Source organism: Parus major, chromosome 15 (genome assembly GCF_001522545.3).
Source record: "Parus major isolate Abel chromosome 15, Parus_major1.1, whole genome shotgun sequence".
Classification (NCBI taxonomy): domain Eukaryota; kingdom Metazoa; phylum Chordata; class Aves; order Passeriformes; family Paridae; genus Parus; species Parus major.
In genome coordinates, this window is record NC_031784.1 from 3,875,753 (window position 1) to 3,891,148 (window position 15,396).

The 15,396-nt window shown below is 53.2% G+C and overlaps 1 protein-coding gene and 1 long non-coding RNA gene across 2 annotated transcripts; one reads left to right on the plus strand and one right to left on the minus strand.

Annotated features, from left to right (window-relative positions):
* Window positions 1–3,053: 3,053 nt before the first annotated feature.
* Window positions 3,054–10,333, minus strand: LOC117245198. The gene is made up of 3 exons (XR_004499583.1): window positions 4,889–10,333; window positions 3,729–3,833; window positions 3,054–3,383 (listed from the first exon to the last, which is right to left on the minus strand). It is a non-coding gene; the product is annotated as an uncharacterized LOC117245198 (long non-coding RNA).
* A 54-nt stretch (window positions 10,334–10,387) lies between these two features.
* On the plus strand, window positions 10,388–15,138 carry FICD (FIC domain protein adenylyltransferase). Its single transcript, XM_015643554.3, has 3 exons — window positions 10,388–10,429; window positions 11,004–11,330; window positions 12,669–15,138. The coding sequence occupies exons 2-3, from the start codon at window positions 11,054–11,056 to the stop codon at window positions 13,739–13,741; spliced, it is 1,350 nt and encodes a 449-aa protein (XP_015499040.1). The 5' UTR covers window positions 10,388–10,429; window positions 11,004–11,053; the 3' UTR covers window positions 13,742–15,138.
* Window positions 15,139–15,396: the final 258 nt, after the last annotated feature.

The window sequence follows — 15,396 nt, forward strand, 5'->3', positions numbered from 1 at the left end:
AGAACAGCTCCAGGAACAGCTCCAGGAACAGCTCAAGAACAGCTCCAGGAACAGCTCCAGGACAGCTCAAGAACAGCTCCAGGAACAGCTCCAGGACAGCTCAAGAACAGCTCCAGGAACAGCTCCAGGACAGCTCCAGAACAGCTCCAGGAACAGCTCCAGGACAGCTCAAGAACAGCTCCAGGAACAGCTCCAGGACAGCTCCAGCCTGGCCGAGCTCTGGACGGGCCAAGCCTGCCGCTGACAGGGGCACCTGCCCTGGCCAGCGATGGAACCCGGGGAGCTGGGATTTGGCACCAGGCCGGTTCTGCTCCCCCCTCACACCCAGCCCTGGTGGGAAGCCCCTCCTCAGTGTCTGATTTCGCTCCTCAGGATGAGAATTACGGGATAAATCGGGAATGACCCGACTGAGCTGCTGGAGCTGCTTCAGTGGGATGGGAGCAGAACCCACCCAGCCCCTTCTCCTCCCGTTTTGGGAACTCTCCTCCCTCACAGCCAGGTGAAATCGATAATTCCTGAAATCCTGGTCCCTCTCCACAACTTCCCAGAGCCCAGCCCGAACCTGATCCAGACAAAGGATGCTCCAAAAATGCGGGAATCTTGGAGAAAACCTCCAACAGCGGCCCAAGCACTGCTGGGAGTGAGGAAAGGGACTGGGAGAGGAGAAGTGGAAGGGTCTGGGATGGGTCTGGGAGTGCGGGAGAGGATCCTGGAAGGGATGAGGGGTTTTCCATAGGGAATGCAGCTGTGTCTACAATTCTTTGCCTCCAATCCTGTGCCTTTTCCCCCGTTTTCCCACGTGCTTCCCTCAGAGCTGTGCCAGGGGCTGGATCCCAGCGATGCACACCCACGGGCCAGGGGACAATTCCAAGTGCTCGGCTCCCAAACCCCACCCTTGGCAGAGGAGGATTGATGGGAACATTCCCAGGGCACAGCTGGGCCCTGTTCCATGGATTTCCCCATCCGTGGCATCCCCCACCTGCTCCCATCCCCACCCCGCAGTGACAGCTGCCCCCGGCAGTGATGGAAGCGCCACGTTGGGAGATTTATCCCTGATTTCCAATTCCTGCTGCAGCTGTCAAAGGCCACTGACAGCTCCTGGAGCAGGGATGAGGAATTGCCAGGCATGGACACTTTGTTCCTGCCTTGGAGCCCCTCAGCAGGTGACAGAGGGGATGGCACCTGCCCAGGGATTTATGAGCAGAGGTGGCACCAAATCCTGGAATGGTTTGGTTTGGAAAAACCTTAAACTCATCCCATTCCACTCCCTGCCATGGACAGGGACACCTTCCACAGACCAGGGTGCTCCAAGGCCTGTCCAACCTGGCCTTGGAATAAGAAATTCCATTAATGAACTGCCTCCAGAGCTCCAGCTTTGGATGCTGAGCATCCCACGGGAAAACGGGAGATACCAACAGGTTTCAATTCCGTGTGCTGGGATCTGCTGGAGCTGAATTCAGGCTCATCTTTCACCCTGAACTCCTTCAGCATCATCCTAAAATCCTCTGGCTGTGCTTTTCCTGCTCCCAATTCTTCAAGACACCAGCTGGATTTGTCTTAACAACAAGGACTTTATAACAATAGATTCCTCCAAATTCCCAAACACCCATAAGGAAACCTCCTTTATTTATGTTTTTTTAATTAATAAACCCAGTTCTCCTTGCAATCAACACCTGGGAACTCACCATTCCATGGAGCAGAGCTTTGCAGGGACACGGATTTTTGAAGGTGACTTCAATGGTCCCATCCTGCTTCCCATCACTGGGATGGGCACAGGACTGCCCAGCTCTGGGCTGGGAAGCAGCTCCTTGCGGGAAGGTTCAGCATTCCTGCCAGCTCTGAGCAATCCATGCCTTTTTCGGGGTTTTTTTGGCTGGGGGGATGGCTTTGGTGCAGGTTCCCTAGGCTCCAATTGCCTTGGAATTTGTAAAAATAACAGAAAAATATGTTTTACTCCTGAGCCTTTGCCAGGCTGGGATTATTTCTGGGATGAGGGAGTTGCCCATTGGTGCCAGGGAGATGTGCGGGTCCCCCACCGCATCTTCCTTGGATGGATCTGGATCATTGATCCCAATACCCAGAGCTCAGCCCCGTGCTGGATTCAAACCCTTTCCCACACAGGAGCCCAGCCCCAAAATCCAGCTGTTATCTAAGAATTATTTAAATAGATCCAGAAATGTAGGAATCTATCCAGAGGGTGCTGTTGATAGAAGCCAGATCCAGGATTTACCTTGGAAAGCAAAACCAGCAGAGCCCAAAGGGAGGGAAAGCTGTGCTGTGGAGCCATGGGAACATTCCGTGTCATGTTTTATGGGATTAATGCTCCAGGTCGGATGGAAAGGCTTTAACCTAAGGATTCAATTAAGGTTCCTCACAGCCTGATTTAACCTGGATGGGATTGGGGGATCCATAAAACTGCACAGCAGGGAGAGGCAGGAGCATCCCTGTCCGTGAGGGATTTGGGGAAAGCTGGGATTGGGACAGGACGGCAGCAAGCAGCCGGATCCCAGCACTCCCAGAACACCAGCATGATAAAATCATGGATTTTTAATTCCAGGGGGAAATAATAACCTCAGCTTTGTTCCCAGGAGCACAGCTCACCCATGGGTGGGATCCAGGTGGGCACTCCAGGGCCAGGGCTGGCACACAACACATCCCTCAGGAGCAGCTGGAGATCACTGGAGTTTATCCAGGAGCAATGGATGCACGAGTTCCCAACCACGCTGGTGACACCGTGGGGATATTCCAGCTCCCAATTCCTGGCTGGAAGGAGCCCAGAATTCCTCTCCTCCAGCCCCACGAGAGAAAACCCACCTCTGCCTTTACTCTCTGTTCATTTTCCCTCCAAGAGGGGTTGTTATCCTTTGGAAGATCCCAGTCCTACCTGGACACGTAAAATCTCCATAAATTCCAGAGGTGATTCACTAAAATCTCCATAAATTCCAGAGGTGATTCACGGCTCCCATCTGGGACTGGCACAGTCCCTCACTCCTGCCACTTCTGTCCCTGTTTAAAGCTGTGCCAAAATTAATGTTCACTCGCAGAGGCATCTGCCAGGTGGGAAATCTCCAGGTTTATTGTCAGAGATTAATTTATGATAAATGAATTCCAAGACAGAGCGGGAAAACCCCTGGCATGGATGAGGATGGAGCCTCCAGCAGGGATTGGCAGCTCCAGCATTTCCCATTTTCCTCCAATCCTTGTTTCACGTAAGACATGCAACGCTAGTGAATTCCTGACTTTTATTCCCTGAACAGTGCAGAGGGAATCCCTGTTATCCATGGGCTGGAGCAGGTGCAGGAAGTCCCCAGCATTGTTCCTGGCTGATGGAGAATGGACCTCCCATCCAGCTGCTACCAGAAGGATCCAGACACTGGGAATACCTTATAAATCAATAGGGATAAATGGAAAATTTTAGCAGGATTCACATAATTCACCCACTCTCCCTGAAGATTTTTGGGGATAAAACAGGTTGGGAGAAGGGAATTTGGGGTGCCAGGGCTGGATGTGGCTTCCCTGGCACATCTGGCTGGGGAGAGGATGCCTGAGGAATTAATTCTGTGTGGAGATCACTGGAATGTCAGGAGATCTCTGATTTATCCCCGGCCTTCAAGTGCAGGAATTAATTCTGGCCACAGAATTCCGGCTGCTTCCAACTCCAGCAGAAGCTGCCTTCAAGGAGCTGCAATTCCCAAGGGAAAGCTGAAGCATTTCCCAGGATATCCCACCTGGAATGTGGATGCACCAGGGTATCCATCACCCTCAGCCTGGCGTCTTCCCAACCTGGCAAATCCACGGCACTGCCAGCGAGGAGCTCCGGCAAAACAATTCCCCTGCGGAAAACAGGGAGCTAATGGGATTCAGGGGAAGAGGAATGAGAGGCTGGATGTAAGCAGATCCAATTAGTGGATGGGTCAATTAAGAGAGAGGTGATGGGATATTGGAGATTCTCAAATCCTGGGTGCGGGAGCTCCATGCTCGGAGGGCCCCGTGCGCTCATATCCCATCCTCGCTCCTAGAAAATTCCACCATGAAGGATTTAAACGAGTCATTTATCAATTAAATGTGCGCTCTGGCAAATTAAAATCTGTCCTCTTGTTTAATTAATAGGGCAGCTTTATATTCGGACAAATTAGGGAGCCTCTTGATGAGCTAATTTGTTAATTAATGGAAGCCTGGAGGCTCTTCCTTCATTAGATGTTGGCACATCCTTGAATCCAAAGTGCAGCTCCTCCTTCAGGACCCCTGGGCTCAGACTGGGAACAGCCCTGGCAGTGGATTTGCCATGGGAGAGCTCTTGGCATGGCTCCTGGCATTCCCAGGATTTATGGCAGCAGTGCATTCCCCTTCCCCTTCCCTTTGGGAAAATTTATGTCCCTTGCCAAGGAAAAGCACAAGGTCCTGCTGCCAAATGGAGCCCAGAGCTGCTCCAGGATGGAAAGAGGGAAAGAAATTGATAAAAAATGTGAAGGAAGCTCCTGGCTCTGTCCAGGGATCTGTGTTGGGTGGGAATTGGCACCGTGGGTGGAGGGTCAGGAACCCATCCCGGCAGATCCGAGGATTCCTGGGTGTCTCCAACATCCGGATCACTCCCACAGGGAAAATGAATCCCCCAGGTATATCCAGGCTCATGGATCACCCTTTTCCCCCATCCCAGACAGCCACAGCCACCCCCAGCAGCCCCCTCCCAGTGCTCCCAGTACAAACCAGTACCAGGATGGTGCTGGGGCTGGGTGGGCTCCGTGAGCTGCTCCAAACGATGCCACGGAAAGAGGGATCACGGCAATCCCAGGACAGGGATCCCAAAAGGAGCGCTGGAGCCACCCCCAGCGAGAACAGGACCAGTAACACCAGTAAGAGCAGCCTGGTGGGGCACACCCACACTGACCTGGGATAAGATCCTGCTGCAAATCCCGTTCCACGTTAAAAACCGGGAATGTGGATTCCCGTGCTGGCACTAAGGACCGTTCCCCTCCAAACCAGGATCCCATGGAGCAGCTCCCTCGTTTATTTTTAGCCACCAGCATCTGCTGCATTCACCAGTTATCAAATAAATATGGGAAAGCAGGAGAGGCACCCAGAGACTCCCTTATCTCTGTTTTCCATGGACTGGCAGTTCCTGGGATGTGTTTACACTCAGCCTTTAAAAAGCAACCCCAGGTTCACTTTCTACCACAGGAGTTTGCCAAGTTTCCAGCTTTCCCTGGATCTTGTCCCACCCAGGCAGGTCCTGGAGAGAGGGCACAGCTTGCTCAGACCCCAGAGATGCAATAAAAAAATCACAGTGAAAGGCAAATTCCTGATGGATTTTCCACAAACTTGGCCAAAAAAATAATGTTGGTGTCAAAGCTGCCTTTATTTGGGTGCCTTTTCCAGGAGGACACCGATGGTTTGTGCTCTGGCTCTGAATCCCGGTCCATTCTTCAGGAATGCCAAGCACAGGGCACTCAGATGATGCTGGGACACCTCTCTTAATTCCTGCTGGAATGTGACCCTCAAACACCTTTCCCAAGGCTGATGCACCTCCTATTCCTGCCCTGTGCATCCACAGCCTCCCTGCTGACACAAGGGATGCATTCCCACCCTCTGCCTCTGATTCCCAACACATTTGGTGCTCCAATCCTTCGGAGAAATCTCAATTTCAACACCTCCAAGAGTCTCTCTCTTCCCTCCCCACAAGAAAAAGCAGTTCCAGAGCTGGGTCTTTATCCCATTTCAGCAGCAGGTTGTGCTGGAAGTGGAAGAGAGAAGCAGATGCTTTTCCTTCATGGTTTTCCCAATGTGTTTCTCCTTCCACAGCCTAACACACCTAAACAAAGGAGGGGGGAAAAGCCCCTTGGAATAATATTTACAAGCTGATTAGACAGAGAATTGATTTGAACATCACTGGGATAGCAGAAAAATGCCAGCTGAGCTGGGAAGACTTGGGCAGGTTTTCCATGGAAATTAAAATTGCCACAGGCTGCTGGAGGCAGGAGCTGGAGCCATTCCCTGGGAGGTCTGAGCCCCTTCCCACCCCCAGCAGCCTCCTGGAATCATTTCATTTATCTCCAGTTTGGGAGAGGTGAAGGAAAGGGAAACTTCCTTCCCAAGAGGAGAACAGGATTTGAATCCCTCTGCCCTGGGATTATAGAGAAATCCAAAATATGCTGGAAAGAAACACCAAATCCTTTTGATTCCTCTTCAGCAGCATTGCCTCACCCAATTCCCAGCCAAAATTCCAGTTCCTGTATCCCAACAGATTTCACACCAAGGAAACACAACTTCCCAGCTTTGCTCCTTCCTTTCCAGACCTCAGCCCTGCACTTCCAAGGCTCCCAGGAGCAGGGATGGAGGCACCCCTGGAGCAGATCTCTCCTGATTTATCCGTGCCATTATCCCAGCTATCCATCAGCCAGCAGCTCATGTTTGGAGCACTGCTCCCCTGTCTCTCAGGAATTATGGATCTACCCAGCGAAGGCACAGGGAAATAACTGTTTGTTTGCTGGCTCAGGCCTCTGAAATTGCAGGAGAAAGTGAGATTTCTCTTGCTTGCTTGAGATCCTGGGGTTCCCCCCTCTCTGCTGGGTTTATTTCCAAATTCCCACTGCTCCTGTTCAGCTGCCAAACGCAAGCAGGGAACTGCCAGTGGCATTCCTTCAGGGAAGGGACAGGGAGCCTGGCACTGCCCCCTCCCAGTGCTCAGGGAGATTCACAGCCAGCTCCTGTTCCAGCTCAGCCTCTTCCTGTCCAAAGCAAAGCCCAGCTGGGGGAATGTAACATTCCAGCTCCAAAGGAACTAAATCCAGCCTTAAAAAGGGAAATATTTCCCAACTCCAAGTTTTTGCAGAGTGCTGGAGGCACGTGATAACCATGGAGTTCCACAAACAGGGGCTGTTCCCTGCTGACAGGGGGAGAGGGGAGGTTTTAATTTGGAGGAATTTCAAAGGATCCATTATATCCAGCAGCACACAGGACAATGAACAGAGCACCCTGGAAAGCTGGGAATGACACAGGCTCTGCCTCCATATTTCCAAGGGGGCTCTCTGAGCTCTGCTGAACAGCACAGGTTTGCAAATCCATTTCTTCCATTTGCAAATCCATTTCTTCCAATTCCTGTCCTGTTCCCAGCTGTACGTGCTGAGGAAAGAGTGGTGCAGAATTCCAAGGCCAGATCTCCTCAGTGTCCCAAGAGGGGCTTTATGATTCCTAAAGGATCATCCACCTGCTTTGCTTCCCATTTATCACAATCAGCACATGCCAAGAGTCATTTGCATATCCCAGGCTCCAGGAGCCTTTGGAAACTTAGATGCATGGAGAGGCAAAATGTGAGTGGCAGGTGGTTTCTCAGGCCTCTGCTCCAGAGCTCTTGTTTCTCTTCCTGGGATTTAGGAGCATAAATAGCTCTTGAATTTCAAGAATATTCCTGTTTTCAAATCCAGCTCGGGGCATCCTGGTTGAGCAGTGCCCCTCCCAGGTTGCCCACACTGTCTGAAATGTTGGAATTCAGCCCGGGATCAGGACAGGAGGCCTCCAGCAGCTCCCCAGCACCTCTGCCAGGACACAGCTGCATCCCCAGCATCCCTGCACTGCTGTTGCCATGGTGACCGAGCATCATCCCGTCTCCTGCCACCTTTACGGACAAATGTCCCTCCACGGCGCAGGGCTGTCCCCAGAGCATTCCCAGATGGCCTCTCCTCAGCCTCACCCTGCACCCAGGACATTCCACAGGACATCCTGATCCCCCAGGACAGGGACTGCTGCCCACCAGGAATTTCCTGCTGGCTCCAGCTTGGAGCTGATCATTATGGAAAAAATAAAAAACAATCCCAGGAGGATCCAGTCATTCCCACACGGAAACAGGTGGGGTTTGAGGTGAAATCCAAGCAGGGAAGAGCTTGAGGCTGTCCAAGAGGATCTTTGAGCATAGAAAATTTAGGGCCACCACTGTCCCCATCACCGGTGGCACTGGCAGCACCAGGGGATCCACAAGCAGTGCCACCCCCGGGTGTGCCAAGCTGCTTCTGTGCCCTCCCAAATCCCCCTGGGACACCTGCTGAGCTCTGACAGCTGTCAGGACCTAAGCAGGGGGCGAGCTGAGAAGCTTAAAGGAAAAATAGCTCCTTTTGTAATCTGCTCCCACAGCACTCCCACCCTCCTGCCCGTTTTAGCCCTCCCTGTCCTACATCGGAGCCCTGGAGATGGGAGACGGGTGGAATTGGAGCTGTTGGAGAGTTCATCACACGGGGAGATGCGTGGCTGTGGCAGGAGGAGCGTCCACCCTGATCCCACAGCTCCTCTGGCACCTGGGAAACATCACGGAATCACGGCATGGTTGGAGTGGGAAGGGACCTTCCAGATGGTCTCATTCCCTGACAGGGACAGGGCACCTTCCCTACCCCAGCTCGCTCCAGCCTGGCCTGAAGGAAACAACACTGATGTATCTGCCTGATCACATCTTCCAAAACCGTGCCAGGGAAGTTTATCCCCAGGATCAGCCTCACAGTCACTCTGCAAGCTTTGGGAAACACAGGCTCTGTGCCCCAGCTGCTGCTACACCCAGGATCCCAGGAATCTCCGAGCACGCAGACAAGGGAATTTTATCCCAGCACAAACAGTTCCAGAAGGAAGCCAGGGCCTTACTCAACCTCCAAATATGTTTTCCAGCATCACAGCTTCCAAAGGCAGAAGGTCCTGGAGAGGGAATGCAGCAGTCTGGGGTGTTTCCATGGAGCAGCGAGATGAGTCAGTGCCATCTGCCGGCTGCAGTGACCCGGCCGCTCCCAAATCCATCGGATTCGCCCTCGGGTAGAGAGGAATAAACCCCAGCCTCACCCTAAAGCTTCCAGGATCCTTCTGGAACGCTGCTCCAAATGCAAATTCCTCTAAGGATCCCTTTGGCACAGCCATGTCAAGAACTCCCAGGATGTCCGCGAGTTCAGTCTGCAGCTCCGGCATTCCACAGCTCTTCTCCTTCCCACCTTTGGGATCTCCCTTTGCTGTTCCTGACAGAGCCATAGATGGAAATCCTTGAGCTGGCCCGGATCCATGCTGAGGAAGAGCTGTGGGAATGCCAAGGATCCGCAGTGTCCCGAGGAATAATGTGGCGTCGTCAGCTTCTACATCAGCTTGGTCCATTCCAAGAGGCATCAAAGCTGGGATGAGACACCAAGCATTCCTGGTTGTCCCTCTCTGCTGGAGTAGATTTAATTAGGGAATAGATTCTATGTGTGTTTCTCACCGTTTTTAAAGGGAAAACTCATCCCTGCTCCGTAATTATCCCAGAATTAGCTTTAGGTGCCAGATCCCTGGCAGTGAGGAAAACACGTGTTTGTGTAGAAGTTTCCTCTTGGAGGGAAGAGGGATTTGCTCATCCTTTCAGAGCCCGTTTTCCCCCAAAGTTCTCTGCAGGCATTCCCAGGCTCTGGCAGCTCCTGCTGGCTGGAGGACAGTTTGGAGCTGCAGGGATGGCCTGGGGCTCCGTGTGCTGCAGAGATCCCAGAGCTGATCCTGTCAGGGATGGTGGCTGATCCAAGCTCATCCAGCTGCTTTTGTCAATTACAGAACAAATCAATGAACATCTGAGGCAACAGCAGCTCCGAGACAGCGGATCCTGCTTTTCCTGCTGAAAACAAGCCCGAAAAGGCAGATTGTCTCTGGAAAACTCCATTCCCAGAGGAAGCAGGATGGAGTGGGGACAGCATGAAGCCAACGTGGATTGGGATGCTGGGCACATCTGTGGAGGTCTCTCCTCAGCATCCTCTGAAATATAGTTTAAATACCCTGAATTCATTTCTGAATTCAAACCACGTTATTTTTCCCTCCTGGTGATGATTTGCACCTGGTAAAAAAACACCTTCTCACCTTGCTAGGTACTGATTCTAAGGGCTTTACCTGCAATTCCTTAAAACATTCTCTTTTCCCTCAACTTTTTTCCAATCTCTCCCTACTCCTGGCCTCCAACGGAGGAGAGAGGCACAGGTGTGGAACACCAAGGCCAAAAATAAAGAGTGTTTTTCCAGAAGGACCACGGATAGGCGACGGGAACTCTGTATCAACAGAAGGAGGTGATTTTCCATGGAAATAGCCATAAATTAAACGCAATGAAATTAAACCCTCTGTGAGGGCCTCCGCTCCCATCGCCTAGCAACAGAACGCCATGCCCATATATGGCATCTGTGCCCGCCCACTCCCCAACCTCCGTTTTTATTGGCTGCTCTCCTGATGATTGACGTGCGCGCTCGCCAGTGCTCATCCTCCACGAGCCTCTCCCGCGCCCGGGGCGGAAGCGAGTGCAGGAAAGGGAGGGGAGCAGCGCGAGAGACGCGTCCGCTGAGATAGCCAATGGAAGAGGAGCTGGGGAGCGGCTCAGCCAATGGCAGCGCGCGGGGGCGGGCCCGGGGGCGGGGCTGCGGGAGCCGGCAGCGGGCAGCTCTGGGAGGCGGCAAAGGTGAGGGGGGAGCCGGGGGGACCCCGAGACAGCGGCGGGGGAACAGGGCAGGGGGACGCGGGGAAACCCGGCCGGGAACCGGGACAAAACCGGGTCTTGAGCAGAGGGGATCTGGGGGGCACCGGGCAGAGAGGAACCGGGGGGACCCGGGGTGCTGGGGTGGATTCTGGCCGGGATTCAGGCTCGAGGAAGGAGCGCTGGGGAGGGAGCGGTGGCTGAAGGAGAAGCGGAGGATGGGGAGGGATTCCAGAGCGGGGCAGGAACCTCTGGGGGTTCACAAGCCTGGAGGAGGGTGGCGAGGAGACGGGAAGCTCCGTGATCCCCCGGAGCCGGGCAGAGCCTGGTGCCCACGCTGCTCCTGGGTATCCATGGATGTTCGTGGGCATCCATGGCTCCTCCTGCTGCTGCTGCTGCCACAGGAGCGCATAGCAGATCCCAGCCGGTGCTCGGCGGTGGCAGGGAAGGGGATGCCCGGCACAACAACCCCCAATAGCTGTGACAAACCCAGAGCACGTTCACCCAAACCCACTCCTACCCATGACACGGAGCTCTGGCTAAAGCTGTGCGTTCCCAGGTGGGTGCAGTGGCACAGGAGATGCTCCAGGTGTCCGTGCTGGAAGCAGGATGAATCTGGTGGCGATGGCGACCGATCCCGAGCTCCAGTGGGTGTCCCTGTGGCTCCGTGTCCGGTGGGCGGCCGTGCTCGTGCTGCTCCTCAGCTCCCTGGTGATGCTGCTGCTGCCGCTGGACAACCAGTGCCACGCTGTGCTCAAGGGCCTGTCCTTCCTCAAGAGCAAGCTGGGCTCCTCGGGAATCAGCAGGCTCACAGGACAGAGCACGGAGCTGAGCGTCACCTCCAAGGGGCTGGAGCTGCTGGTGCTGAAGGGAAAAGCCTCCCCAGGTGAGAGGGTCCTGGGTGGGCACAGACGAGTTCCTCGGGTCAAGGGGCTGCTGGGGAGGGTCCAGCAGAGGCCACAGAGATGATTTGGGCTCTGGAGCATCTCTGTGATGGGCAGAGGCTGCGGGAGCTGGGCCTGGTCAGTCAGGAGAAGGGAAGGCTGAGAGGGAATGTCATCAATCCATACAAACATCTCCAAGGGGTGTCAGAGGATGGTGCCAGGCTCTGGTCAGTGGTGCTCAGTGACAAGGAGCAATAAACTAAAACACAAGATCCACCTCAACATAAGGAGGAACTTCTTTCCATGAGGGTGGCAGGGCACTGGGACAGCTGCCCAGGGAGACATTCCAAACCCACCTGGACGCCTTCCTGCTCCAGGTGACCCTGCCTTGGCAGGGGATTGGAGTGGGAGATTTCCAGAGAGCTCTTCCAACCCCGACACCCACCCAGAGATCTTCACCGCCTTTTCCTGACCATGTCCTGTACCCCTGGTGACAGTGACTCTGTACCCTGATGGCAGCCAACTGCAATTAATTGCAATTAACACTGGCTGCAAATGCCCCTGAGGTTAGGCAGGCCCTCACCAGCTCCTTGACTGCATTCCAGGGCCCTGTGCTGGCATCACTCCGTCTCTCCCAAGTTTTTCCTCGTGTTTTCAGTACTAGTAACTTCTGTGGAGGTAACTGGAACACAGAGAGGTGGTTTAATGCACAGAAATCTGGGCAACACAGCGTTAATCCCAAAATCCTGGCTGGCACAGAACAGCCTTTCAGGCAAAGTCAGGCTGTGGCCATGGCCTGTATCAGCCAGGACATAAATTTGGAAAACAGTTAAAGGAATTATTATGATTCCAGCACTGTATCTTTGTTTGCATTAAAGCTCTTACTGCTGGGAAAATGTTGGATAGTTCAGTGGAAAAACAGAAGTGCTGTTGGCAGCCAACATAATAATGTTAACATTACAATTTCACCTAAAAGAATGCCAAGAAAACGTGTTTAAAACAGTTTCCTCCCACGTGAAGCAGTTTGGTCACCTGCAGCCACCTTGAGCCTGCTGCCCACAGGTCCTGCCTGCCCACACTTCCTGCCAGGAATGGCTCTGCTGCCTCATACTCAGCCTGGAAACGTGGCATAAACCTCTGGGATTGTAACCTGGAAAAAGCTGGAACGTGAATTCTGTTCCAGTTCCTCAAGACTGGTTTTGTTTAATTTTTCTATCAGTGACCGGTGACAGCCATAGAATATTCTGAGTTGGAAGGGAGACACAAGCATCATGGAATACAGACTTCCAGAGGTTTCCAGTAAAACTCACCACCCTTTATCTGTTATTGTTTCATTCCAGAGGTGAAGTTGGAAGCCAGAGCAGCTCTGAATCAAGCCCTGGAGATGAAGCGCCAAGGGAAGCGGGAGAAGGCCCACAAACTCTTCCTGTACGCCCTCAAAATGGACCCGGATTACGTGGATGCCCTGAACGAGTTTGGGATCTTTTCTGAGGAGGAAAAAGACATCCTCCAGGCTGACTACCTGTACTCCAAAGCTCTGACCATCTCCCCCCACAACGAGAAGGCTCTGAGCAACCGGGGCCGGACGCTGCCCTTGGTGGAGGAGATCGACCAGAGGTATTTCAGCATCATCGACAGCAAGGTCAAGAAGGTGATGGCCATTCCCAAAGGGAATTCCGCCCTGCGGCGGGTGATGGAGGAATCCTACTACCACCACATCTACCACACGGTGGCCATCGAGGGGAACACGCTGACGCTCTCCGAGATCCGGCACATCATCGAGACCAGGTACGCCGTTCCCGGGAAGAGCCTGGCGGAGCAGAACGAGGTGATCGGGATGCACGCGGCCCTCAAGTTCGTCAACACCACGCTGGTGTCGCGCATCGGCTCCGTCACCAGCAGGGACATCCTGGACATCCACCGGCGCGTGCTGGGCTACGCCGACCCCGTGGAGGCCGGGCGGTTCCGCGCCACGCAGGTCTTCGTGGGCCACCACATCCCGCCCCACCCGCAGGACGTGGAGAAGCAGATGGAGGAGTTCGTGCAGTGGATGAACTCGGAGGACGCCATGAGCCTGCACCCCGTGGAGTTCGCGGCGCTGGCGCACTACAAGCTGGTTTACATCCACCCCTTCGTGGACGGCAACGGCCGCACCTCGCGGCTGCTGATGAACCTGATCCTGATGCAGGCGGGGTACCCGCCCATCACCATCCGCAAGGAGCAGCGGGCAGAGTATTACCACGTGCTGGAGGTGGCCAACGAGGGCGACGTGCGGCCCTTCATCCGCTTCATCGCCAAGTGCACCGAGACCACGCTGGACATGCTGCTCATCGCCACCACCGAGTACTCCGTGGGCCTGCCCGAGGCGGGAGGTGCTGCCGGCTGCAAACAAACCATCCCCGTCAAGACTTGAGGGTTTGGGGCAATCTCAGGAGCTGGTGAAGCTGTGGGAAAGCAGAATTCCAAGCTGCTCAGTGTTCCTGCTGGGAAAGGACTGGACAGGAGGTGTGGCTTGAGCGTTTCCTTTATTTAAAGTGTCTTACATTTGATTAAATTAATATAATTTATTTATATACGTGATGCCAAAAGGAACTGGGGATGGAGGCTGTGCACTGGAAGGAGGTGAGGAGAGATGTCAGAGGGCTCAAAAAAGATGAACTAAAATTGAATTGCTCCTTCAAATTAAGCTTTGAGGAGCTGCTTCAATCACAGCCCTTCACCCAAGGCAGTCAGCTCTACTGTCTGATCTCAGCAAAGTCTAAACTGAGTTGGTTTTGTGTTGCCTGTTCCCCGTAGCTCCAAAACGCATTCCTGTAGGAACAGCACTCTCCCAGCTGTGTCCATCAGACACTGTGGTGTCAGTCACAAGGTACTGAGCAGGAAGGAGGCTGAACTCCAGCCCAAAGGCATCTCTCCCCTCCCATTTCTGTGTCTGTGGCACTTTGCATGTTTACTTTCAGCTGCCTTTCCTGGGGTGAGTTTTGTACGAGTGGGAAGTGTTTGGGATTACAGGTGAATAGGAGTGGATCAAGAGGAGCAAAACTGACTTACTTGAAGGAGAAGGACTCAGGAAACACCTCAGCCAACAGGAGCCCTAGGAAAGCACAACTGTCCTTAGACATTTCAGTGGAAGGAGCTTGTCCTCAGAACTGTGGGTAGAAAAGGTCATCAGGCAGAGCCAGGAGACACCAGCTGTGCCAATTTGGGAAGAATTTGTACAGGAAGTTTGCCAAAATCTTCAGTTTCTAAAGTCTAGGTAAGGGAACTTTCACAATTCATCACTGGTCATGTCACTGATAAACGTGTCAAGAATCACTCGAGGCCTCTGTGTGCTGCAGGGGCAAGTGCAGTGCCTGGAGCTGCTGAGCAGTTCAAAGATTCACTTTTCCCCTTTTAAGGTTTTTAAGGTAAAAGTACCCACAGATCTCCCTACCCCCCAAACCTGCCAGGTGTGTAACAGCATCATTGATCCCACCACCTCCAAACTCATGAAACTCCCATTTAAAATCCCAGTTCAGAGCATTTAACCCTTTGACAAAAGCTGCCAGGCTGTCCCAGGCTTAGTTTCCTTCCCTTTTAACTCACTCTTACCTGACAGGGAGTTTAGGACATGTTTTGGAGAAGCAGAAACCAGGATGAGACTGCTGCCAGGGAAAGCAGACAATACAGGAGGAAAGCTGTCCTGTCCTTACAAAGCATGTTATTTTTGTAGTGCAACCTGAGTATAAATAATGCACTTTAGAGCTCTGTGGGGTGGGGGAAAAAAAATGTTATTTTAGTAACAGATTAATAAACTATTTTAATATGAAAGTCTTGGTTTGGAAGAGGCTGTTCTCAGAGCACACTTGGCTGCAGTGAACTAAGTGGTTGTGGAGGAGGAAAGGCCATGGGAGAGATCCTGGTTCCCTCAGCCACGTGGCAGCATGAGCAGAGTCGTCATTTCAAAGTAAAGCCAAGTGAAATCAGCACAGAAAATAGTGTTTATTTGCAGCAGTGTTCGTGTGGTCCAAGTGAACTCAGCACTGGGGTCCCCCCCTCACATCCACCCCCTCGGGCTGGTGACTTCCA